Source organism: Cetorhinus maximus, chromosome 12 (assembly GCF_964194155.1).
Source record: "Cetorhinus maximus chromosome 12, sCetMax3.hap1.1, whole genome shotgun sequence".
In the NCBI taxonomy this organism is placed as follows: domain Eukaryota; kingdom Metazoa; phylum Chordata; class Chondrichthyes; order Lamniformes; family Cetorhinidae; genus Cetorhinus; species Cetorhinus maximus.
The window spans coordinates 108178702-108205704 of NC_135890.1; the positions used below are offsets into that span (position 1 = coordinate 108178702).

Consider the following 27003-nt stretch of genomic DNA (forward strand, 5'->3'; position numbering starts at 1 on the left):
CTCTGTATTGGTATCTTATATATTTTCCTTCATTTCCCCCCAGTTTTGTGTCAGCTGTAGTTTAAACCCTTGACAATGGTGTATTCTTTAGTTAAAGGTTGGGCCTTGGAACCAATATTGCAACTGACAGGACATTTTACCACAAATATCTGTTACATTGATGACCTGCTAGCTAAGCTTCAGTGTATAGAATTACTAATGATGGATTCATGGAGCTGCTCCAATTACTCAGGGCTATCTTAAAGCATACTGCAGTGTGTTTAGAATGTAGTGGGTAGTGAAGGAACAATGTGCTAACAGCAGCATAATAAGGGTTGTGGGGGTGGGCAGGTTGGTGGTGAGGATAGTGTGTCTGTGTGCAGAATTAGAAGGAGTGATGGTTGTTAAGCAAGGTCAAGTTTGTCACTGAATCTGTGCTGCTGTGAAATCCATAAAGTGGGTATGGTTTTCTATAGCAATGGTTGAGATAGATTATAAAGAATATCTGAGTGTGGATTGTGGAAGGTTTGAGCCAGATCATACCATTCTCTCAATTTAGCCACCCAGTAGTCAGATTCCTCTTTATCATAAGTTTGTAGCATATCAGAGGTAACTCAGTTTCTTTGACTTAAGTACAGAAAATGTTGGCGATACTCGGGTCTGGCAGCATCTGATATTAAAAAACAACCCAAATTTGTTGCTAATACAAAGATAGGAAAATAAACTCTGAGAAGGACACAGCCTGCTAAGGGATATAGATGGCTTAGGTGACTGTACTCCATTTACTAAATTTTTGCACAATGTGGAAAAATGTGAAGTAGTCCACTTTGGTAGAAAGAATAGGAAAGAAAAATATTTAAATGGAGAGAGACTACAGAATGCTGTAGTACAAAGGGATCTGGCTTCCTCATACATGAATCACGAGGAGTTAACATGCAGGTACAGCAAGAATTAGGAAAGTATGTAGAATGTTGGTCTTAATCGCAAGGAGGATGGAGTATAAAATTAGGGAAGTCTTGCTACAACTGTACAGGGCATTGGTGATAGCACATTTAGATTACTGTGAAAAGGTTTGCTGTCTTTATTAAGGAGGGATATTCTTACATTGGAGACGGTTCAGAGAAGGTTCACCTAGGTTGATGCCTGGGATGAAGGGATTATTTTATGAGGAAAATCTGAGCAGGTTGGGCCTATGCTCATTGGAGTTTAGAGGAATGAGGGGTGATCTTATTGAAACATGTCAAGCCCCCTCAACTTTTATATGGGGGGGGGCTTGACAGGGTACATGCTGGGAGGATGTTTCCCCTTATGGGGAAATCTAGAACTAGGGGACATAGTTTCAAAATAAGGGGTCTTCTATTGAAGACAGGGATGAAGAGAAATTTCTTCTGAGGGTTGTGAATTTTTGGAATTCTCTGGTCATTCAATAAATTCAAGGCTGAGATACAGATTTTTGAACCATAGAGGGGGGGAGTTGAGGTTTATGGGGAACAGCAGGAAAGTGGAGTTGAAGCCAAGATCAGATCAGCCATAATCTGAATGGCAGTGCAAACTCCAGGAGCTGTATGGCCCACTCCTCCTATTTCTTAAATTAGTATCACCTAGAATGAAGATTAACTTAAATATTTCTCAAACATTCATATTACTCACCCGTAACAAAAGTGTCTCTTGGTTGTACCTAGTTATATAATGGATAAGTACACTTAGAACCTTGATGAGCATATGTGGTTTACTTAGATTGGTCCAGTTACACATTTTTCATCCCTTCCTTCCAGGACTGAATTGCCAGATGGTAAATTGAAAGATTTCCTCAGTGCCCCCATGAATGGTTCTGTGGTAATTTATTATTGGCATGCTCCACTTTTCCATAAATTCTGTGGACTTTGAGAAGAGTCAGTCCAACCTGTTTCCATCTTTGTTTCAGTGCCACTGAATTCCTGTTGAATGAGTTATGACTTTTTATGCAAATTTCTTTGCACACTTGGCTTATGGCTGTAGCTAGATTTTGATGTTTGAAAAGTTACTAATGCAGGAGCTTTTTTGTCTTTAACGAGTCACCTCCAGATGGGATGTACCCTAGCTTGCCAAGGCTAGCAGAAGCTCTCACCACAATAGTTCAATCCTCCTTGGATATGGGAGTAGTGGCAGAGGATTGAAGGACTGCAATTGTTTGTAACACTGTTCAATGGAGAGAGAGGGATAAACCCAGCAATTACAAGCCAATCAGCTTAGCAGTGGTGGGGAAGCTAATAGAGGTTGTTGTTGAGGGTAAAATTAATTCTCACTTCAAGAAGCATGGTTAATAAAGGGCAGTCAGCATGGATTTATTTAAAGGCAATTTGTGTGACTAAGCCATTTGAGTGAAACTTTTGAAGTAGAAGATAGAGTTGATGAAGGTAGTGCAGTAGGTGTTTTGTATATGGACTTTCATATGGCATTTTGTAAAGTGCCACATTACAGATATACTCTAAAGGGATAGTGGTAACTTGAGTGCCTAATTAGCTAAGGAATAAGGGGCAGTGGGCTTCCCTAAGAATCTCTATTAGGATCTATTAGATTAGATTATGGCATAAGGAGAACAATTTCAAAATTTGTGGATGGTACTAAAGTTGGCAATGTCGTAAATAGTGATTGGGCTTAGCAAACTTGAGGACCTAGACTGGTGACATGGGCAGACATATGGCAGATGCAATTTAACATGGATTAGGTACTAAGTGACAGACTTGATAGAACATGGAGTATAAATCTAAATGGTACAATTTTGAAGTGCTGCAAGGCAATTGGTAACTTGGGGTGTATACTCACAAATATTTAAAGATGGCAAGGCAAGTCAATTGTAGTTAAGTTTATACTCTTTCGAGTTATCAACAGTCACAGATTGCAACTCTTTGAGTACAATCACAGTTCTTGGTTTTCCGGGAGTGGGACATGAACCCACAACCCTCTGATTCAAAGGCGAGGGTGCTATGAACTGAGCCACAGCTGACACCTCTTAAGTTTATGTGGTACACAGCTTTGCAAGAGGGATATTGAGTGCTTAAACAAGGAATTCACCTTAAACCTTTGCAAATTACTGATTAGACCTTGGCTGGAGTATTGTGTACAATTTTGGACACCACTTTAAGAAGGATGTCAAGGCCTTGGTTTATAAGGTTGATAGGGATTACCAGGGATGAGGGGCTTCAGCCATGTGAAAATATTAAAGACTGTTGGATTGCTTTCCTTAAAACAAAAAATGTTAAAGGAAGACTAAAAAGAGGATTGATAGAGCAAGTAGGGAGAAAATGTTTCCTCTGGCAAAGGGGTTCATAATCAGAATCTGTAGAATTAAAATAATTGACGAAAGAGCTAAAGAGGAAACTAGAGATTTTTTTCATGCAAAGGGTTGTTGAGATCTGGAGCAGACTATAGTACCTGGAAAGGTGGTAATCAGATTCCACACTAGGAACTTCATATACTTGAAGGCTGATTTACTGAGTTATGGGGAAAACTGTGGACTGTGGAGCTAAATTCTTTCAAAGAGCCTGCACAACCAAGATAGGTTGAATGGCCACCTCCTGTGCTGCAAGACTATTAGTTTATTTCTGGTTTCAGTAATCTCTCTGTCTGGATCCATCCTGGGGCTAAGAACAGTGAGAGAAATCTTAATTAGATCTTAAATGGATGATTGTTTGTCACCCTGATACTCTGATGTGTACCTGGTTTGTAAATTGGGCACGTGTGTTCAACAGATTTTAATGCGGCCATTTGGCTAGTTTGTGATTTGTTTGCGTGTGTGTGTATATATAATTAACCATTAGATAATATTGGGAGGAATTCCAGTTATATATAAGTTTCTAAGTAAACTTTGAACTCCAGATCAATCCCTTAAATTCAGAGAACTGAACTCTGTTCAATGATTGTACCACAGGTTTTATATTTCATAGTTTGGTTGTCATCTGTCTAATTTCTGGAAGAGAAATCAGGAGATGTTGTGGTGTTGTTTTAGCAGACTCCCGAGAACACCACCACCACCACCTCCAACTTCCACTCCCAAGTCACGCACCATCCTGACTTGGAAATATATTGCCGTTCTTCTTCATCGCTGGGTCAAATCGCAGAATTTCATAACTAGCAGCACTGTGGGTACATGGGTGTGCTTGTACCACATGGATTGCAGAGATTCAAGAAGGTGGCTCACCACCACTTTCTCAAGGACAATTGGGCATGGAAATTAAATGCTCACTTTGCCAGTGACTGCCCACGAATGAACTAAACAGAAGGTGAGGGAGTAGAATGGGTAGCGGGTTCTACATTAACATTTTGCAGTTGGTCCATAGAGTGTTTCAATGTTATGCGCAGGGTCAAATTCTTTCCATGCCTCTTGTATGTACTGCCAGCAAGTTACTGTAAAAGTTCCATTTGCCTTGTTTTTCGGAGGCTATTGATTTCAGCTTTGTTTGGTACATGTGTGCACTTTAGGTCAAAATTGACAGGCATACAATTTGACACGTTAGCAACTGGTGGAGGTGGCTTTCATAGTTTCTGATTTGAATTAGGTCCGTGTTAACTGAAAGCACTATCTATCCAGTCCTGTGTTGTCCCTTTGTTGGTGGAACTGAGATTATAAATTTTAGGTCATAATTTTGATTGTTTATCTTTTTATAAATTTAGTGATCTGATTTATGCTTATTTATTTTGAGATTGATTCCATGCAGTCATTGCCTACATTTCTGCTGATGACTGCATTATGACTAATTAATTATTAAATTATTAACTTGACTATATTGTCTAAAATGATAGCTAGAATATTACAGCCACTTCAGAAATTCATCTGAGAAAGCTTAGTCATTTGTTCATGTGAAGATTCTGATTTAGTGTTTCAGATTTGTGACTATAATTTGTTTCCCTTTTAGAGGTTCCCTGAAAACCCTCATTCACACAGTGCACCTGTTGCAGAAGCAAATGGACCTGGGATTTTTACCTGTGACAGACGTTCTACACCGGTAAGTGGTGGTTTGTTGAAAGGAACATACTAAACTGTGATTAATGAATGCTATTACTAATCTAAACACATTTTGATTTATAATGTCTAACTTAAAAATGAACTTTCATTACAGCTTAATCCTAAACGTTGTTGCAGGAAGTACATATCCATTTATACGTGACAGTCATTTTATTGCTCTTCATTGTCTGCCCTTCTCTCTCCCTCCTCCAGTAACTCTAGTTGAGTTATATGGCACCAGCAATATTCTAGTTCCTTGCCTGGGTTTAGTTTTGTTATAAGCTTGGATATCAGCTAGTCAACTGTACAGTGTATCCTGTCACGACCCTGTGATCCATGTGCACATATTCTTAGAGATGTCACTGGGATAGCGGTCAGAAGAGTGAATCCTGTCATCTTTTCCAATACTCTAGCCTAGATGCACTGGCACCTGTTCCAGAGGTGAAGTTAGAATCCCTGTTGTGGTTGAGATCAACTATCTCTAGAGCAGAGATTGAACTTGACACTTTTGTAGCCTGACTCTGTGCAATGTATCTGGTGCGCTGGGACCAATGGAAAAATGCTGTGTTCAATGCTTTTAAAATGTTCTATTTTCTCTCCTTTCTTAAAGGCACTATATGGTTCCTCTGGCTTTGTTGACCTTTGAAAATACTGAGCTTCAGCACTATTTTATGTGAACTATATACTTTATTTGGTATTGTTACTGGTAAAATTGCTGTGTCTTGAATACATTCATTCTAATTTGAATCTTTGCTTAGGTTGGCTATGAAGGCATGTAGTTTGGGCTAAATTAGGTGTTACCTAATCACCACCCTTCACTTGACCTATCTTTCCTCCTCTCTTCAACCATTATACTATTTACCTAGAAAAGAACAATTTTTCTCCCCAAGGCAAATACTAGTTACAGTCAAGAGATAGAGTAATTGATTTAATGACAGGAGTAATAGGAGTTGTACAAAAAGTGGTCTAGCACTGATGCCCTCTGAAGTTAGATGTCTTTCTTTTGGGAAAGCCCATACCCTAAGATTAGGAATTTTGGGGTGCAGGGGAGAATGGCTTGAGCCATTCACACACCATACTGTCATGTGGTCGTGGCTCAATGATTTGCAACACTGCAATTATTTACTCAAAATAAGTTTGAATCAGAATGCATAACCTCTTCTACATTAAAGCTACTTGTATAGAAGGGAGCCGTTGAAATTTTTTCTTCCTACTTTCCTTGTAGTCTGTCCAAAATAGGTTTTTTTTTCCAAGTAAAATTCTCTCTTCTGGTACTTCATTTAGTCTGTGTACCTGTTCCTAACTGCACAAGCAGTTATAGCAGCAGGTAAACTTATTTGAAACCACAAAATACTGAAAATTTAATTTTGAGCAATGGATACCTGGATATCAAGTTAATTATTTTATACAAAAGCCAATCGCTCCTGGAATAGCAATGGAAAAGGAATGCAAGTGTGACTAGCTGTCTCTGCTATCACAGCATAAACTAGCTAATTAGTTCTGGAGTGTGTGTTACAGACAATTCCAGATACTTAAAGACGCTTTTAGATGCGTGGTTCAGATAACATGGTGATGCTGGAGTTGAGGGGGAAATATTTCAAAACAAGAACTGTTGCAGTTGCTGGAAAAGCTCAGCAGGTCAGGCAGTATGTAGAGGAAAGGAAAGACATCCAAAGCTAAAACCCTTTGGTTGACTAAAAATGTAGAGATTAAAATAAAACAAGAAGGAGGCTTATAATAATTGTATTCATTATTATTGGCTATCCCTTGCTAACGAGGATGATTTTCTTCATGAGTCTGAAGATGGCTGATGAGGCCAGTTCAGGGTCTGCAGACCTTATGGCATGTAGGATATTTGTTGTCACGAAGGACGTCTGATTGTGTGCTATCGGTCCGGGTCATAGCGTGTTCTTTTCTCCATTTAAAAAAAAATTCATTCATGAGATGTGGGTGTAGCCAGCGTTTTTTGCCCATCCCTAATTGCTCTTGTTCAGAAGGCATTTAAGAGCCAACCACATTACTGTGGGTCTGGAGTCACGTGTAAGCCAGACCAGGCGAAGACAGCAGATTTCCTTCCCTAAAGGATATTAGTGAACCAGATGGTTCATGGTCATCATTAGACTTTTATTGTTATTGAATTCGAATTCTACCATCTGCCTTGGAGGGACTTGAACCCAGGCCCCCAGAGAATTACTCTGGGTTACTAGTCAAGTGACACTACTACTCTGCCGTCATGCATTTTGTAGTCGTTGAATCTCAAAATGCTGGGATCCTTCCCACAGACACTGTTGCCATTTCATTCGATCCAAGGCTTCTAGGAGTTGATTTTTTTCTCTATTCTTTCATGGGACATGGACATTGCTGACAAAGCCAGAATTGATTACCCATCCATAATTGCCCTTCATTTCAGTGGTCAGTTAAGAGTCAGTCACATTGCTGTGAATCTGGAGTCATATGTAGGCCAGGCAAGGATAGCAGATTTCCTCTCCTAAAGGGCATTTGTGAACCAGATGGGTTTTTATGACAATCAATGAGAGCGTCATGGTCACCATTATTGAGATTAACTTTCAACTCCAGATTTTATTTATTGAATTTAAATTCCCCAAGTTGCAGTGGTGGGATTTCAACCCATGACCCCAGAGTATTAGCCCAGACCTCTGGATTACTAGTCCCAGTGACATTACCACTATGTCACCATCTCACCCGATGTTGCATTTCTTCTTGTTGGCTTTCAACACGTGCTTGAAGCGCTTCTTCTGCTGTCCTCTGGTGTGTCTGCCCTGACTGAGCCCTGAGAAGAAGACCTGCTTTGGGAGCCTGGTATTTGACATTAAAACTTTATGACCAACGCAGCGAAGTTGATGCTGAATGATCATAGCCTTGATGCTTTTGGGGCCTGCTTGTGAGAGGACACTGATGTTGGTGCGTCTGTCCGCCCACTTAATATGTAAGATATTCCGCAGGCTGTGTTGATGGTATGACTCCAGTGCTTTGAGACACTTTTTACATGTCCATAATTTAGCTCTGTACTGTAAGGAAAGGACCACAACCACATGGTAGAACAGGAGCTTGGTTTCAGTTTTGATGTCGCAACCTTCAACCACTCACTTCCTCAGGTGGCCAAAGGCTGCACCAGCAGATTTCAAGAGATGTTGGGTTTCTTCGTCAATTCTCAGCCTTCTGTGAAAGGCATTGAAAATGTTCCACATTTTCCAGGCACTCATCATGAATCCTAATCAATGGGGCTGGGGCGTGTGCATTTTTGAGGTTGCTGATGGAGGACTTTGGTCTTCTGAATGTTGGGTGTAAGTTCCATCTTCTTGTATGCCTCAATAAATACGTTGACTGTTCTCCGGAGATCTGTTTCTGACACATCACTTGCTGAGGCATCATCAGCATATTGAAGCTCAGTGACTGATGTCGAGGTGGTCTTAGTTTTTGATTGGAGTCGTCTGAGATAAAATAGCTTGTCAGACGCAGCAAGGAAGATTAAAAAATTGGAGTGATAACACAACTTTGCTTTACTGTCTTGACCCCAAAAGAGTCTATAATGGATCCGTGGTTAAGGATCACCGCTCTCATATCATCATGAGGCAGGTGAAGGATGGTAACGACTTTTGGAGGACATCCACACTTCAGTAGAATCTTCCAGAGTGCCTTACAATTTAGAGTCGAAGACCTTTGTCAAGTCAAAGAATGCTGTGTAGAGAGGTTGATATTTGTGACATTTTTCTTGTAGTTGGCAAGCTGTAAAAATCATGTTGGCTTTCCTCTTGATGGCCTAAACCCACATTGAGATTCGGGGAGTAGCTCTTCAAGCGTAATAAGTCAATTCAGAAGGGTTCTTGTAACGACCTTTCCTGCAATTGAAAGCAAGGAAATGCCTCTAATTTTCACATTCTGGCATCTTTGAGATCATTTGGGACTTTCTCTTCATTCCTGACCTGTAGGATAAGGGCACAGAACTGTAAGGTTAGTTCCTCTGCTCCATGCTTTTGATTTCAGTAGAGATTCCATCACTGCCTGCTGCTTTGTTGTTGTTCATTTCTGTAATAGCTTTAATCACCTCCATAGGTGTTGGCAGAATTCCAAGCTCGTCCCTAACTGGGTGTTGTGGGATGGAGTTGAAAACATTCTTGTTAATAATTGGTTCTCGATTGAAAAGGTCTTCCAAAATTCTTCTTCCAACGGGCATTGACAGCTTCCCTTTCCTTGATCAGATCTCCCTCATCCTTAGGCCTCAGAGGAGCTGGTCTTTGAGTATTTGAGCCATAAATGGTCTTTATGGCAGTGAAGAAGCCATGATATCATTCATGCCAGTGAGATGTTGAACTTCCTTTGTCTTGTCTGCCCACCACATGCTCTTCATGTCACGTGTGCACCTTTGTAACTCCGCCTTTACTTGTTGGTAAGCCAGTTTCTTTTGCTTTGAGTTTGGGCCATTCTTCCAGGCGCAGATAGTTTTGCATTTGCAATAAATCAGTTCGTTGACATCCTGATCATTTTCATCAAACCAATCCTGACAGAAAATCCAGGTGCCTCTTTGTAGGCATTGATGATATTGGACTTAAGGCTATCCAAGTACTGTGGGCACTCTTCTTCTGTCCTTGGTCAAAGTAGTTTGAAAGCTTTTCCTCAATGCATTGTTGGAATCAGTCCCTTTTAATTGAATCCTTCAGAGTTTCAATGTTGATGTTTTGTGGGTACCCCTTCTATTGTACCTACCATTTGGGAGCCAGTTTGATGAGCATAATTAAACAAATAAGCCGGTGATCAGTCTAGCTGTCATCAGCCCCTGTCATTGCTGTGGTGGTGCGGACATCTTTGTGATTCTGGGCACGATCAGGTGCCAGTGCTTGGAATGTGGTTGTTGCCATGATGGTTTGTACTTGTGCTTCTGGAGGAACAGGGTATTGGTGATAAGTCCATGTTCAGTACATTTGGTATTGAGAAGTTTGACATTGCCTGTAAAGAGATTTTCTGTCAGGAAACATCCGGATTGGAGTTGACATTTCCAGTGACTTTGACCAAGGACAGAAGACAAGTGCCCAAAGTACTTGGGATAGCCTTAAGTCCAATATCATCAATGCCTGCAAAGAGACACCTGGATTTTCTGTCAGGAAACATCCAGATTGGAGTTGACATTTCCAATCCCTTCCCTGACAATAGCTCCATTACATATTGGAATCTCTATCAACTCTGGCATTGAAGTACCGAGAAGAATAGTCCTCTCCTCTCTTTCAGAACCCTACTGAGAGCTTGGCCAAGTTTGGCATAAAAATCTAACTCTGTTTCGTTGTCAGTGTCCACAGTTGAGGCATACGCACTCATCACGCCAAATTGACCCCTTGCCAGTTTGAGACGAGGAGTCAACAAGGCGCTCAATTCTTCCAAGAGGGACCTCATGAAGCCGGTTCACAAGTTCATTCTTGATGGCAAATCCAACTCTGTGAACTTTGCGTTCTTCTTCTGATTTCCCTTTCCAGAAGGAAGTATAGCTGCCTCCCAGAGTTCCTTGAGTTGCCCCTCTTAAGCTGGCCAGAGCAGCGAGAATTCTTGGGTGATAAAAACAGTGCAATGCTCTGGGTGTTCACTTGTAGACGTGTCCATGAGGGTCTTGATGTTCCAGGCCACAAACTTTGCAACTTGTACCTTTTGTGCAGTAGGTGATCTCTCTGGACACGGCTATCCAGTCGGGAGAGGTGAGGGGCGTTATGGTTAGGCACCTTTTCTAGTCCCCCTCCTATAAAGGGTGAACAAAGTGAATCCTAAAGAGGGCTACTCAGTCACAGTTACAGATGCCGAAAGGCACCTGTGCCTTGTTTGAGTGCTAGATGACCATCTTAAGGAGGCTAATGATAATTGTAATGCAGTAGAGAATCATGCTTAATATGGAAGGTGCGGAGGACAACTGAAAAATGACAAAACTGAGGTAAAAAGAGGGTATGAGAATAAGTTGGTTGGTAGCGTAAAACAAAACACTTTTTTTTCTAAATAGTAAAAGGATAGTCAAAGAAAGGAAGTGGCAGATTCAGAGACAAAAAGATCATATTATGGAGGCAGATGACACGGCTGATGTAACAAATAAGTACTTTGTATGTGTCTTCGCAAAAAGAATGCTCCCAGTGTGACAGTAAAGAAGAAAGTAGTAGTAACATTGGATAGGATAAAAATGAAGAGGCAGCACTTAAAATGTTTGTAGTGCTCAAAGTAGAAAAGTCACCGGTCCAGATGGGATGCATCTTTGGGTTGTTGAGGGACATAGGTGTGGGAATAATGGAGGCTTAACCATAATCTTTCAATCTTCCTGGGATATGGAGGTGGAGTCAGGGGTTGCAAATGTTAGACCTATCAGGTCTGTCACCCTACAGTTGGTGGCAGGTAAATTTTTTTTAGGGGAAATAATCCAGGACAAAACTGTCACTTGGAAAAAATAGGATAATAAATTGTAGTCAGCACATATTTGTTAAACGCAAATTGTATCTGACAAACTTCACTGAGTTCTGTAACTGAGAGTGTTGATGATGGCATACAGCTGGATATAGAATTTACTAAAGGGCGGAAAGCTGAATATTGCAGTGAATGATTGTTTTTCAGTTTGGAGGGAAGTATATAGTGTGGTTCTCCCTGATGCTACTTGATATAGGTCATAATTTCAAGGTTTGCAGATGACATGAAGCTGGGAAATGTAGTAAAGATGGTAGCATACTTCAGGAGGTCATAGACTGATGAAATTGGAAGACTTATGGCAGATGAACTTTGATGCAGAAAAGTATGAAGCGATAAGTTTTGGTAGGTAGAATAAGCTCCTCTCCCTTGGTACTGCACTGAAATGTCAGCCCAAGGTTATATGCTGAAATCCTGGAGGTTGCTATTGAATCCACAACCTGACTCAGTGACAAAATTGCTACAAACTGAGCCAACCTTCATGCCCTTCCCTACCTTTCTGAAGATGCATTGTTAAAATAACTTCAGATAACAACAAGCTGGTAAATGTCCAGTGCATTCTTTTCCTTTGCAATAAATGTTCCATCTAAAAATTGTGAGGAGCTTATATCCCAAATACTGTCATTGGTGTATGTCACTTCCCTGTATATTGAATAAATAAATATGAATAGTTTGTTATTTCCAACCTTGCTAGTTCGCTTTATGTCCGATACTAGACTTTTCTAAAACAATGGAGGTAATTAATCTCTGAAAATTTGTGCCACTTGCATCTGTTAAGTTGGTCCATTAGAAGCTAAGGTATGAACTGTATCTATAATCTTAATTGACAGGTCAGGTTTCTTTATTGATGAGCCCATTTTTAAATAGGAATCTGTATTCACCATTCTTGCAGTTGCACCAAATCAATTTGCAATGCAATTTGAAGTTGACAGCAACACTTTGAGATGATCCTAAATCTAAAATGCATTCAGCAATTTTTTTGACATTGAAGCTAACTGGGTATTCTGGGATACCTTTGAGTCTTTCTCAGAGTGGTGTTATGATGGAGATTTTTCTAACGTTTTATATTTCAAGATTGATTTGAAAGATGATATTCCAGCAGCTCAAAAGTTGAGAAGCTGTTCAGTGCTGGCCAGGTGCTTTGTACAAGGGGAAATAGGTTGTTATTCCAATCTGTTCCTGCACACCGTGGTTAGTTACTGAGCGAGATGAGGGCTCATCAGTTTGGCAATTTGCTGCATGGAGTGGAGGAAGGAAGGGGAAGGGTTTTAATTACAAATTAATAATTGGTGTGAATGCTATATTGGGTAATGTTAGCTAAAATCTCTCCTAACTTGAATATGATTTGTCTATGTTTCTGTCAGGAGTGAGACTAGGATCCATTGGTAAGCATATTAATAGGTCCTAATTTGCTATATCTGGGCATCTAACTACCTCTGCTGTTAGTTAGACTTGCCTTGCACATTTAGGTTTTTACATTTGCAGAGAATATTGCTGAAAGTGCAAACTAATAACATCACTGAGGGAAACTGGGCATCTAGGACCCAAGTGAACAGGATTAATCTCCTTTAAACAATCAGAATGAAGGATTATTAAATTATCAGCGCAATGACTAAGAAAGAAGTATAAATGATAGTGGGAAAATTCAATGTTAACTTGAGTACAGAAAGAAATAAAGGGGGAGAAAGATTTGATTGAAATAAAAATGCATTTTTAAAATCTCCAACTGTTAACACCTGAAGGAATGAGGCTCCACATGTGCAATCTGGCACTTTAAATGAACTGTTACTTGATTGGCAGTATTTAACCCTTATTGCATTGTTAAAAGGCCGTTTATTCTTGAAATTACTTTGTCTACTGTGCAAATACAGCAACTTTCCACCATTCAATGCATCTCGATGATAAGGCAGACAACAAGATGCTATTTTCACAAATTTAATGACAGAGCAGCGCAGCTTGGACAACAACTTTTGGATTTTTGCATTTAAGCCCACATCTACTCAATGCAAAAAATTGTCTAACAACTTCAGGCATAAATAACAGTGAGCAACATTAGCCTCATGTTATTTTGACAACAAAATCTGGACAATTGTTTGCCTTTTATTATATAATACCTAACATTTTTATATTTGTCTCTTACTCTTTTCTCAGACTACTTCTACTGGAGGGAGGGCCAGGCTCTGCCTCTTGCTTGCTTGGCAACAAACATATGGTGTCATGGGGGTTTGAGGATATGCTATCTGCACCGGAGAGCAACAGCAGTTCCAGTGACAACAAAGGTACACCTTTTTTCCTTTATTCAGGTTGGGACACGAAGAGAAAGAAAGGAGATGATAATATGGGCATTGAAAATTTATGTAGAATCATGGGAGCCATTAATTAATTGTGAATTTTTTAAATTTCAGAACAAAATAGTGTAATGGCAATGTGATTATTTTATTTAAAGCTATCCAGTAAAATAAGGCTGGAACAATGTGAAGGAGCAGATGACATTGTCTGCTATCTGTATCACCATTACAGATGGCAGTGTAAAAGGGAATGCAGAGGATGGTTTAATGTTTAAATACTGTAAAATAGCTTCTTTATCATTGGGATGCTGTTCATTTTGATTAGTTGGTATGTAGTATTGTGTGATGTAAGGCAAAATAATTGGTGATTTAATAATGTGGAATATTTTCAGTCCTGAATTACTGTAGTATGGTTTGCCCTCAAGATGAGGAATGCTAGTTTGGAAGAGCTATAATAAGTGAACCGATAGGGAAATAAATAGGTGTTTCTGTGGATACAGATGTGAATCCTGGATGGTGTGTTGCCTCCCTGTTGCCAGAGTGAAGGGTGTCACTGAGCGGCTGCAGAGCACCCTGAGGGGGAGGGGTAGGGTGAACAGCCAACAGTTGTGGTCCACATTGGTAACAATGACATAGGTAGAAAGAGGGATGTGGTCCTCCAGTCTGAATTTAGGGAGCTAGATAGAAAATTAGCAAGCAGATCCCTTCTTGGGACATTGGGGCCGGCTCTGGAGCAGATGGGATCTGTACAGGCTAGGCGGGTTGCACCCAAACAGAGCCGGGACAGAGTTCCTCAGAGGCATTTTGCTGTTGGGGAATGTTTAAACTAACTTGGCAGGGGTGTAGGAACCAGGAGATTAACATTAGAGAGGACTATGAAGAGACACAGAATACTGGGGGAGATAGATAGTAATGGAGTAGGGAATAATAAATTAATAGGTGGGGTCAGAGTAAAGGAGAAAGTAAGAGTCTAAACCTGGGTTACTGTGCATGTATGTGAATGCACGGAGTGTGGTAAATAAGATTTGTGAGTTACAGGTGCAGATTGTCATGTAGAAATATGATGATGTGACACGGCTCAGAAGGGCAGGACCGGGTGCTAAATAACCCTGGATGCAAGGTGTTCAGGAAAAATAGGAAAGGAAGAAAAGGGGGAGGGGTGGCGGTATTCATAAAATAGAGCATTGCAGCGCTGGAGAAAGATATCCCAGAGGGATCAATGTCCGAATCTACTTGGCTAGAGCTAAGGAACAAAAAGGTGAAATTGCATTGCTCTGTGCAGCCTATAGGCCACCAACTAGTGGGAAGGATGTAGAGGAACAAGCTTGCAAAGAAATCAGAGGTGCAATTATTATCGAGACCTTATAATGGGGGACTTTAATTATCCAAATATAGACTGGGATAGTAGTAGTTTAAAGGGCAGAGAGGGGTAAGAGTTCCTAGAGTGTGTTCAGGAAAATTTTCTTCCTTGTTGGACTGGAAACATACTCAAAGAGACACTTGCTAGACCTGGTTCTTGGAAATAAGAATGGCCAAGTAGATCAAGTGTCAGTAGTAGAACTTCTAGGGGACAGTGATCATTGTATCATACATTTTAGGCTAACTATGGAAAAGGACAAAGAACAGTCCAGAATAAGAAAAATTAACTGGAGGAAAGCCAACTTCAATGGGGTAAGAATGGATCTGAGCTGAAAAAATTGGGATTAAAGGTTGGCAGGTAAAACCGTAACTGATCAGTGGGTTGCCTCCAAAGAAGAGAGAATTCGGGCACAGTCAAGGTATATTCCCTCGAAAGGGAAAGGTAGGGCAAACAAACCAAGAGCTCCCTGGATGACAAAGGAGATAGAAATTAAAATAGAGAAGAAAAAATGTGGTTATGATAGGTGTCAGGTAGAAAGTGCAATTGAAAAACCAACCTGAACATAGAAGGCTCAGAGGAGGGGTGAAGAAACAAAGAGAGAGCATGAGAAGAGACTGGCAGCTAACAAAAGGAATCCCAAAGTCTTTTATAGGCATATAAATAGTAAAAGTGTGGTAAAAGAAGTAGGGCCGATTAGGGACCAAAAAGGGGATTTATACTCTGAGACAGAGGGCATAGCTGAGGTACTAAATAAATACTTTGTCTTTACGAAGGAAAAAGATGCTACCCAGGCCATGGTAAAACATGAGTAATTCAGACACTTGGGTTTAAAATTTGAAAAGGAGGTGGTATTGAATACTTGATAAGACACGGGGACTGGATGAGATGCATTCAAAGATAGGGAAGTTAGAATAAAAATTGCAGAGGCACTAGCCATAATTTTTCAGTCTTCCTTAGACTCGGGTGTCCCCGGAGGACTGAAGAATTGCAAACATTACACCTTTGTCAGTAAAGGGTGTAAAGATAAGTCCAGCAACTTCAGGCCAGTCAATTTAACTTCATTGGTGGGGAAACTTGTAGAAAAATAATTTGGAACAAAATTAGTAATCACATGGACAAATGTGAGTTAATTAAGGAAAGCCAGCATAGATTTCTTAAGGGAAAATCATGTTTAACTAATCTGCTGGAGTTTTTTGAAAAGATAGCAGGGGGCGATGAGGGCAATCCTGTTGGTCTGGTGTACCTGGACTTCGAAAAGGCATTTGATACAGTGCTGCACAACAAACATGTGAGCAAAGTTATGGTTCAAGGAATAAAAGGGACAGTAGCACCGTGGATACGGAATTGGCTGAGCGACAGGAAACAGATTAATGGTTAATGGCTGTTTTTCATACTGGAGGAAGGCTTGGATTGGAATTCCCAACAGGACAATGTTGGGACCCTTGCATTTCCTGATATATACTATTGACCTAGACCTTGGTGTACAGGGCACAATTTCAAAGTTTGCGGATATTGCAAAGCTTGGGAGCATTATGAACTGTGACGAGGATAGTATAGAACTTCAAAAGGAGTTGGTGAAATGGGCGGACAGATGGCAGATGAAGTTCAATGCAGAGAAATGTGAAGTGATTAATTTTGGTAGGAAGAGCATGGAGGGACAATATAAAATAAAGGGTACAATTCTAAAGTGGGTACAGGAGTGGAGGGTCCTGGGTGTGAATGTGCCTAAATCATTGAAGGTGGCAGGACAGATTGAGAGAGCAGCTAATAAAGCACGCAGTATCCTGGGCTTTATTAATAGGGGCATAGAGTGCAATAGCAAGCTATGTTGAATTTGTACATGTCACTAGTTCGGCCTCAGCTAAATAATTGCGCCCAATTCTGGATGCCGCACTTCAGGAAGGATGTAAAGGCATTAGAGGGGGTGCAGAAAAGATTCATGAGAATGGTTCCAGGGATGAGAAACTTCAGTTATGAAGATAGGTTGGAGAATATATGACTGTTTTTCTTAGAGAAAAGAATGTTTGATAGAGGTATTCAAAATCATGAGGGGTCTGGACAGAGTATTTAGGGAGAAACTGTTCCCACTCTTGAAAGGATTGAGAATGGGAGAGCACAGATTTAAAGTAAGTAGTAAAAGAAGCCAATGTGATAGGAGGTGAAATATTTTTATGCAACGAATGGCTAGGGTTTGGAATGCACTGCCTGTGTGTGTGTGTGGTGGAGGTAGGTTCATTGAAGCATTCAAAAGAGAATGAGACTTATCTGGAAAGGAAGAATGTGCAGAGTTATGGGGAGAAGGCGGGAATGGCACTAGGTGAGTTGCTCATTCAGAGAGTCAGTGCAGACACAATGGGTCAAATGGCTTCCTACAATTCTATTACACTGATTCTTACTCCTACTGATTTACTTATTTTCTGTTGAAGTTGGTAGACAGTCACAGAAGCCAGTAAACTCTGGTTGAGGTTCTTAGAGTTATGCTGAAGATGATAGCATTACTGAAGTTGGTGGGTTGTCGTTGGGGTTGTTAACATTATAATAAAATTGAGACTGTCTTCAGGATTGACAGAGCTTTGCTTTAGTAGACTGTTGCTGAGGTGGGTAGAGTTATACTGGAGTTAGTAGACTGTTTCTATTAAACTATTACTGCAGCTTGGTAGACTGCAGCTAACGTTGGTAAAGTGCCACAGGAGCTGAGTGCGCTAACCTGACCAATTGTGTTAACAAATGTACCCCAGCTCCCGCTTCAGTTCTTGTCTGTTGCTAAGTGGAAGGCACTTGCTAAGACTGAGTGCCTTCTTGACAACACAGTAGACAGATGACCATGAACTTCTGGGGTCAAGTAACTGTTTCCACACCATATCCAGGTGTAACTAAGCAATGTTCCAATAACCAGTATTAGATTTTATTTTTGGCGGTCCCCTTGTCCTAAAGTGCACCATGCCACATTTGCCCATCACCTTCATGCTTGCTGATTATGTTGGTTCCCCCATCCTCCGATTTTAAAATTCTCATCCTTGTGTTCATATCTTTTCATGGCTTTTCTCTCCCTATACCTGTAACTTCCTCTAGCTCTACAATGCTCTGAAAACTCTGCTGTCCTCCAACTCTGGTCTCTTGTATGTCCCACATTCCCTTTACCATTCCATTGGTAGATGTACCTTCAGCCATCTTGCCTGCAAACTCTGGAGTTCCCTTCTTAAACCCCTCCACTTCCCTATTCTTTAAGACCCTCCTTAAAACCTACCTCTAACCAAGCGTTTAGCCACTCCTTTGGCTCAGCAATCTAGATGCTGTATAAATGCAAGTTGTTGAGTTTCTTGCACAGCTGAATTGAGCCCATGATGTGTTCTAGAAAGATAGAGCCTGTCATTTTGGTCATCATCCCCAACACCTGAACCCCTCCCACGGCACCTTCCCATGCAATTGCAGAAGGTGCAACACCTGCCCCTTTTTACCTCAACCACCCCCCCCCTCACCGTCCAAAGGCCCAAACACTCCATTCAAGGGAAGCAGCACTTCACTTGCACTTTCTTCAATTTGGCCTACTGCATTCGCTGCTCCCAATGTGGTCTCCTCTACATTGGAGAGACCAAACGCAGACTGGGTGACCGTTTTGTGGAACACCTTCGCTCTGCCCGCAAGCATGATTCAGACCTTCCTGTCACTTGCCATTTCAACACATCATCCTGCTCTCATGCCCACACGTCCATCCTTGGCCTGCTGCAATATTTCAGTGAAGCTCAGTGCAAACTGGAAGAACAGCAACTCATCTTCCGATTAGGCATTTTACAGCCTTCTGGACTTTACATTGAGTTCAACAACTTCAGACCGTGAAATCTCTCCTCCATCCTCATCCCTTTTTTATCCCCTTTTTTCAATATTCATTTTTATTTTTTAATTTTTCCCCCACTTATTTTTATTATTTAAAAAAAATTAATTTTCATTTTTATTCATTGTTTTATCCCCACCGTTTAGCCTATTTTCAATCTTTTTTTCCACCACCGTCCCCTCTCCACACCCCCTCTAGGGCCACCTGTCACTTGTTCATGTTGTCCTTTCCAGAGTGTTTACCGTTGTCCAGCTATTATCACATTCTGCTTTCTATCCTTAATGTCACCATCAGAACCTCCTTTAACCAGTACCACCACCATTAACACCCCTTTGACCTTTTGTTTATGACATCTTTGGCAGTTTCTCCTTTGCCTCCACCTATCACTAGCCTTCTTTCCAGCTTCACCTGCTCCACCCCCTTAAACAGTTTAAATTTCACCACATTTTTACTTCCCTTCAGCTCTGAAGAAGAGTCATTATTAACATTAACTGTCTTTCTCTCCACAGATGCTGTGAGACCTGCTGAGTTTTTCCAACATTTTTTGTTTTTGTGTATGAACAGAGCCTGGCTGGTTACTTTCTGGTGGGAAAGTTTTGATGCATGTCAGTTCATTAAGGCTTGTAGATCGGAAATTCTGACCTCTCAATTGTCTTCTGCTTTCTGTTAAGTTCTCCTCACTGAAGTCTGCAGGTAGTGTGTCCTGGAAGAAATTTGAAAAAAAAACTGCTTCTGTTAATTTTTCACTGTTAGTTGTTGATTTTGTAACTGGTAATGTATCTTTAGATCTCCTTGAGACTTTCTTTGTGATTAGGAAGGTAACCTGTTTGAAGTTTTGGATCGCATGTTTATTATCTCTCTAGCTTGAATGGTGGCTCCTCCTTTCTTAATACCTTGTTTGCTTCCTCTTGGCTGTTATTTAACATAATGACTCCTTAAAGATGTCTCATCTCCCTTCTGCCTTGACTGTTAATTGGTGAATGGTGTAACTTCAGAAAAAAGTTGATAAGTTTATTTTTGCAATTCCTGGGAGAGTTATAAGGCTGAAATTTAATCCAGGGAATTAGATCATACCAAAAAACTACCATTGGCCCAGAATTCGCTGGAGTGAGCCATGTTTGTTAGATTTTTTTTCTCACCTTCAGTTCAAGGTTTTTACTCCAATTGCTGGAAGCTTGAATTGATAATGGACTGGGCATCTGGGATCTGCATGCACTGTGGACCAACAGTCTAAATTAGAGTCAAAAGATGCAGAAAGAGAAATATGAAAGAGAAAGATTGGAATGGGTGTGGGATGGAAGACACAGAAGAAGTAAGTTTTTAAACTTTAGGAACAGTTTACTACCTGCAGGAATGAGACACCATAGTTTCAATTGTTCCCCGTCAGCATAAAAGTATACAGTTCATTCGGCTGATTCCTAGAATGAATCAGTCATGTGATATCACATGAGAAAAGAAGCAGGTTGGGCCTGTACCCATTGGCATAGAAGCTTAAAAGAATGAGAGGTGATTTTATTGAAACACAAGATTCTGAGGGGGTTTGACAAGGTGGAAGCTGAGAGGATATTTCCCCTTGTGGGGGAGTCCAGAACTAGGGGGCACAGTTTAAAAATTAGGAGTCTCCCATTTAAGACTGAAATGAGAATGTTTTCCTCTTGAGGGTCATTAGTCTGAGAGATTTATTTCCCCAGTGAGCAGCGGAGACTGGGTCATTTGATATATCCAAAGCTGAGTTAGTATTTTTTGATCAAGGGAATCGAGGGTTATGGGAGACGGACAGGAAAGGAGTTGAGACCACAAATAGATCAACTATGGTTTTATTGAATAGTGAAGCAGGTCCAAGATGCTGAATAGTTCTTGTGTTTGTGGCTGGCAAAATCGAGTGGCATTGCAGAAATATTAATCTCAGCATTAAAAGGTTCAGGCATTAAGTACCAGCCCTAACATGATGCGGAGAGTTCAATTTGATTTAACAGCTCAAATGCAGCAATTCCTTGACACTTGAGGGGAGGTTGATGCTGAACACTCATTTTCCCAAAGCTAATGGAGCAACGCAAGTTCTCAGCAATTTGTGGGATTCACAACTCATCCTTTTTCTCTTCTCTCCACAAATTGTTGACTTATTTACATATTAATAACGTCATCCACATTATATTCTGTGATTCCCCCCCATCCCCCCCCGCAGTAAATCCTGGCCACGCAGCTGCTCTTTGTTTTGAGGCTGGATGAGTTTTTTGCTCTGGCCCCTTGCTTGTGTTTTATAATGGGGCTTTTCAGTGTTGTGAAAGTGAATATTGTCATTTGTGTACTTGATATATGATCACTAAAGGAGACTGATGTCTTGTTACATAGACAATAAGGAACTGGTGATTTTTTTTCCTAATCTGTTGAGCAATTTCATTCTGCAGTGAGTATATATAAGAATAGTTTAAGTTCAGAGCATACAATAGATATTCATATTTCTCTAGGTTAGCAGGAATTTGCAGTTCAGGCAGTTGTGCATTCATTGTTGCTTCCATAAACTGGGAATATCACCTGAACTGTGTCTTGGACCAAGTTACTGACTGAGCAATTTGCAGTTGCCAGATGCAAACGTTGCAATTTGATAGCCTGGAGTGCCCAAAGAAGGAACTTCTAGGCTCACTTTGCAGAGAAAATTCCTTAGTTTAATGAATAACTCCATTGCAACTTTGTTTTTATGGTGTAATAGCGCAGATGGTGCAGAGCAGTCATTCACTGGTGAGCTTTTGCATGTGTAGATTAATTTGGTGATAAAATAGAAAGCCAAGAATACTGAAAATATTAAATAGAAGTAGGAAATGCACAGCCTGTCAGTTAGTTGACACTCAATGGCAGCCTTCCGTCTCGTGAGACGATGGTTTGCGCCATGGTGGTCAACTCTGTGTTAAGCATTGCCTGGTGTGGCTCAAGAGCCCAACTCTGACATGGCAGTCTCTGCTGCATTTACTGCAGAGGAAGACAGTGGGTTGAGAAGATGCTTGATTCGCTGGCTGCTCTCCTCGGCCAACTGAGCTTTTCATTTCTGCTCACCTCTTACAATGTTGTTCCAAATAATCAACCTCCCGTGGTCTCTCAGACATCAGTGACTGTCTCCCAGTTGTCAGTGTCCACCCTCTTCATACCTCGCTTGCTGGTGTCCTTGAAGTGGAGGTAGAGACGCCTAGGCAGTCATGGCCCAGTGGCCAGTTCACTATACAGAAGGTCGTTTGGTATACGGCCATCATCTATCCGATGGGCATGGCTGAATGAGCGCAGATGTCATTGGTTTAGCAATTGGTGTATGCTGATGGAATTAGCATGCTCCAAGACCTCTGAGTTGATGACCTTGCCCTGCCAAAAGATATTGAGCATGTATCTGAGACAATGAAGGTGGAAACTGTTCAGCCTTATCTCCTGCCTAGCATATGTTGTCCAGGTCTCACCACTGTAGAGGGTGCAGGCTTGGTATAAAAACATAAAAAGCTAGAAAAATTCAGCAGGTCTGGTAGCATCTGTGGAGAGAGAAACAGAGTTAACATTTTGAATCAGTATGACCCTTCTTCAGAGCTTCAGATTTCCAGCATCCGTGGTATTTTGCTTTCGTCTTGGTAGACTTGCAGTTTGGTGTTCTCAGGTTGCTGTTGTTCCACACACACTCACTCAGCTTGGACAGTTAGCTGACATCTGAGAGGAAAACGGGCTTATCCTTGGATGGTTCATCAGTTATGAGACTGAGCGTTTGGTCACCTCTTCTAATATCACCTTTAGCCAGGCATTTATTTTTCTTTGACTACAAACCTGTGAATAACAATGTTCGCTTTAGAATTTAGCTGTTGTGTGTAGCCCATTTTTTTCAGTGCAGAGTCCTTTAAAAATTTTTTTACTTGGGTGTGTGCACAAGATACTTATCACAGAGCAAGGCTGTGCAGTATCATGCAAGCTGCTGTGCAGTATCATGCAAGCTGCTGTGCAGTATCATGCAAGCTGCAGTGCAGCCGTGCACTTTTGCAGGGTAATGGGAACATTGATAAAGAGCCTTGGGGTGCTTTTTTTTCCCAAAGTTAAAGGCACTATATAAATACAGCTTATTGTACTTGAGTTTTTCTCACTGATGTTTGATCACTTCTGTTAGGCTACTGTATTCAATTACACTCAGACATCTGTTATTTGGTAATGGTCCTTTTTAAATTGCATTATTGACTAATAAGTGCTGGTAATTTCCTCATTCTGTGCTGTTTGTGAAATTCTGATGAGCTGGCACCTCAGGCCTCCAGATATATAGATAGATTTATCTGGCATGGCTAGGAGTTACTGGTAGTTAACTGTCTGAAATGTTCTTAAAGCTGCACATCTTAATCACCATCCAGTACATGTTGATTTAGCTGAAATTGGCATTTACAACAATAATTTTCTTGTGCAAAACTATTCTAAATCCATTACTACATTTGGATTGAAGACCCCTTTGTTTCACCTTTTTATGAATTTTGTCGAATGGTAACATTTCTGAATGCAGCACACATCATCTCTAGATATCCCAGATATTCTGGTTTGAAATATGTTGCACTTGCACTGAAGCTACCCTCCATCATGTTGTGTGGCATCTACAAGGCACAAGTCAGGAGTGTGATGGAATACACTCTACTTGCCTGGATGAGTGCAGCTCCAACAACACTAAGCTTGACACCATCCAGGACAAAGCAACCTGCTTGATTGGCACCCCATCCACAAACATTTGTGCTCTCTCCATCACTGATGCACAGTGGTAGCAGTGTGTGCCATCTACAAGATGCACTGAGGAACTCACCAAGGCTCTTTAGACAGCACCTTCCAAACCCACGGCTGCTACTATCGAGAAGGACAAGAGCAGCAGACACATAGGAATTCCACCATCTCGATTTTCCATTCCAAACCACTCACCATCCTGACTTGGAATAATATCATCTTTCCTTTGCTGTTGTTGGGTCAAAATCCTGGAAACCCCCCCCCCCCCCCCCCCCGCCAAAAACAGCATTGTGGGTGGGTGTACCTTCACCACATGGACAGCAGCGGTTCAAGAAGGCAGCTCAGCATCACCTTCTCAAGGGCAATTAGGGATGGGCAATAAATGCTGGCCTAGCCAGCGACGACCACATCCCATGAATGAATAAAAAAAACTACCACTCTGCTAAAAGGATAGATTCGGAACAGACCTAATTGCTCAAAAATAGGCACTCATGAGGCACTGGGCCATCAGCAGCAGCAAAATTGTATTCAACCACAATCTGTAATCTCATGGCCCGTCATATCCCTTAGTCTACCGTCACCATGAAGCGAGGGAGATCAACCCTAGTTTAATGAGGAGTGGAGGAGAGCATGTTTGGGGCAGCACCTGGCATTCCTGAAATGAGATGCCAACCTACTGAAGCTACTATGCCCACCCAGAAGCGTGATAAACAGTGGTAGCAGCATGCTACAGATAGACTAAAGTGATTCCACAACCAATGGATCAGATCAAAGTTGTGTAGTCCTGCCACATTCAGTTGTGGATGCTAGTGGACAATTAAACAATTAACCAGAGGAGGCGGAGGACCCATAAACTCCCCATTGTCAAGGATGGGGAGTTCAGCATGCAAGTGTAAAGACATGGCTGAAATATTTGTGACTGCTTTCAGATATAAGTGCCGAGTGAATGATCCATTTCAGCCCCCTTCTGAGGACCCCAGCTTCACAGGTGGCAGTCTTCAGCCAATTCAGTTTATTCCATGTGATAAAAGAAATGGTTAAAGTTACTGGATAAACCAAAGACTGAAGACGTAGTCCAGAACTAATCACACCTCTAGCAGAGCTGTTTTAGTACAGCTACAACACTGACATCTACCCAACAATGTGAATAATTGACAATATCCTGACCACAAAAATCGGGGCACATCCAATCCAGTCGAGAATGCCCCATCAGCCTACTCTCATCAGCAAAGTGATGAAAGGTGTCATTAATAGTGCTATAAAGCAGCATTTACTCAACAATAACCTGCTCCCCAGTGCTCAGTTTTGGTTCTGCCAGTGGCACTCAGCTCGAGTCCTCATTACAGCCTTGCTCCAAACATGGACAAAAGAGCTGAATTCCAGAGATGAGGTGAGAGTCAAAGGGGCAATTGTTAGATTCTCTCTTGGAGGTAGTCATTACCTGGCACTGATCATCAAGGCAGCGTTTGGCTGAGTGGTATCTTAGGGATGAGAAACTTCAGGTATGAAGATAGATCAGAGAGGTTAGGACTGTCCTCCTTGGAGAGGAGAAGGCTAAGAGGAGATTTGATAGAGGTGTTCAAAATCATGAGGGGGCTAGATAGAGAAGATGGGGAGAAATTGCTCCCACTCGTAAAAGGATCGCAAGCGAGAGGGCACAGATTTAAAGTGATTTGCAAAAGAGGCAAATGCAATGTGAGAAAAAACTTTCACATAGCGAGTGGTTAGAGTTTGGAATATACTGCCTGGAAGTGTGATGGAGGCAGGTTCAATCGAGGCATCCAAGAGGGCATTGGATGATTATTTGAATAGAAACTATGTGCAAGGGTATGGGGAAAAGGCAGGAGAATGGCACCAAGTCTAATGTTCAGTTAGAGCTGGTGTAAACACGTTGGGCCAAATGGCCTCCACCTGCACTGTAACAATTCTGTGATTCCAGGAGCTCAAATAAAATTGAAGTCAATGGGAATCGGGGTGCGGGGGGCCCTCTCCAATGGCTAGAGTTTATCCTAACACAAAGGAAGGTGGTTGTGGTTGTTGCAAGAAGCCAATTATCTCAGTCACAGGACATTGCTGCAGCAGTTCCTCAGGGTAGTGTCCTAGGCCCAAACATCTTTAGTTGTTTCATCAATGATGATCTCTCTATCATAAGATCAGAAGTGGGAATCTTTGCTAATGATTGCAAAATGTTCAGTACCATTTGTAACTTCACAGATACTGAAGCAGTCATGTCCATATGCAACAAGACCTGGACAACATTCAGGCTTGGCCGGATAAGTGGCAAGCAATATTTGCTTTTGCCAGGCAATGACCAACAAGTGAGAATATAACAATCTTTATATGGCAGGTTGTGACCATTGACCACAAACTTAACTGGACCAGCCACATAAACAAGAGAAGGTCAGAGACTGTGAATTCTGCATCGTGTAACTCACCTCCTGACTCCCCAAAGCCTGTCCATTGCCTGCAAAGCACGTCAAGAGTGTGATAGAATAATTCCCACTTGTCTGAATGAGTGTAGCTCCAACAACATTCAAAAACCTTGACACCATCCAGGGCAAAGCAGCCTGCTTGATTGGCAACCATTCATCCACACATTAAATGTTTACTCCCTTCACCTCTACTACATGGTGGCAGCACTGTGTACCATCTACAAGATGTCCTGCAGCAACTGTCCTTCCACAGTACCTTCTAAACCCTGTACTGTATTGCCATTCCTTCACTATTGCTGGGTCAAAATCTGCAACTTCCTTCCTAACACCACCGTGCCTACACCATAAGGACTGCAGCGGTTCAAGAAGGCAGTTCACCACTACTTTCTTGAGCAATTAGGGCTGGGTGCTAGTGGAAATGAGTCCATAGCAGAAACTGGCATTGATTTAGCATTGTATTGACAGTCATCCTTGGCCAGAAAAATAATTTTGACTATTGGATTTGGCACACTAATGGAATAAGGAATTTATTTGAGGTTGATATTTAATGGTGTACTACTGAGGAGTTGATGTTGACAGGTGGCAAAAACAAGTAAATGATCCATTGTTCTCCCTTGCTAATGTATTTCTATAATTAGTTACAAAACCACTTTCCTCAAACTGCATCTGTCCAAAATATCTTATGCATGTGATGTAGCCTATCAGATTTTTGGGAATTAAAAACCATAACGACGGTTGCACAGAGAGGTCAACACAGCTTCCTCAAAGCTAATGAATGAAGTCATTTCATGATGTAGCATGGAGTTTGAGATTCAGAAGGTCATGGTTCTGTGTTAGGTCTCCTGAGTTAGCTGATCTTGACTGAAGTGCTGCAATTGGGCATGGTTCTCCTTGGCTGAAGAGGGAATTCTTATGATCCTTCTATGCTGTGACTAATGTTGGGAAGCACTTGGCTGTGA

At 41.3% G+C, this 27003-nt stretch overlaps 1 protein-coding gene and 1 long non-coding RNA gene across 2 annotated transcripts in view; one reads left to right on the plus strand and one right to left on the minus strand.

Annotated features, from left to right (window-relative positions):
- The window catches only part of LOC144687829 (uncharacterized), a 701476-nt gene that overhangs the window by 525295 nt on the left and 149178 nt on the right, over window positions 1-27003 (minus strand). The window lies entirely within an intron of this gene.
- hectd4 (HECT domain E3 ubiquitin protein ligase 4) overlaps window positions 1-27003 on the plus strand; it is a 287263-nt gene that overhangs the window by 38351 nt on the left and 221909 nt on the right. The window contains exons 3-4 of the mRNA XM_078554314.1: window positions 4875-4964; window positions 13562-13689. Coding sequence (XP_078410440.1) covers window positions 4875-4964; window positions 13562-13689 — 218 coding nt within the window. The remainder of the gene's footprint in view (window positions 1-4874; window positions 4965-13561; window positions 13690-27003) is intronic.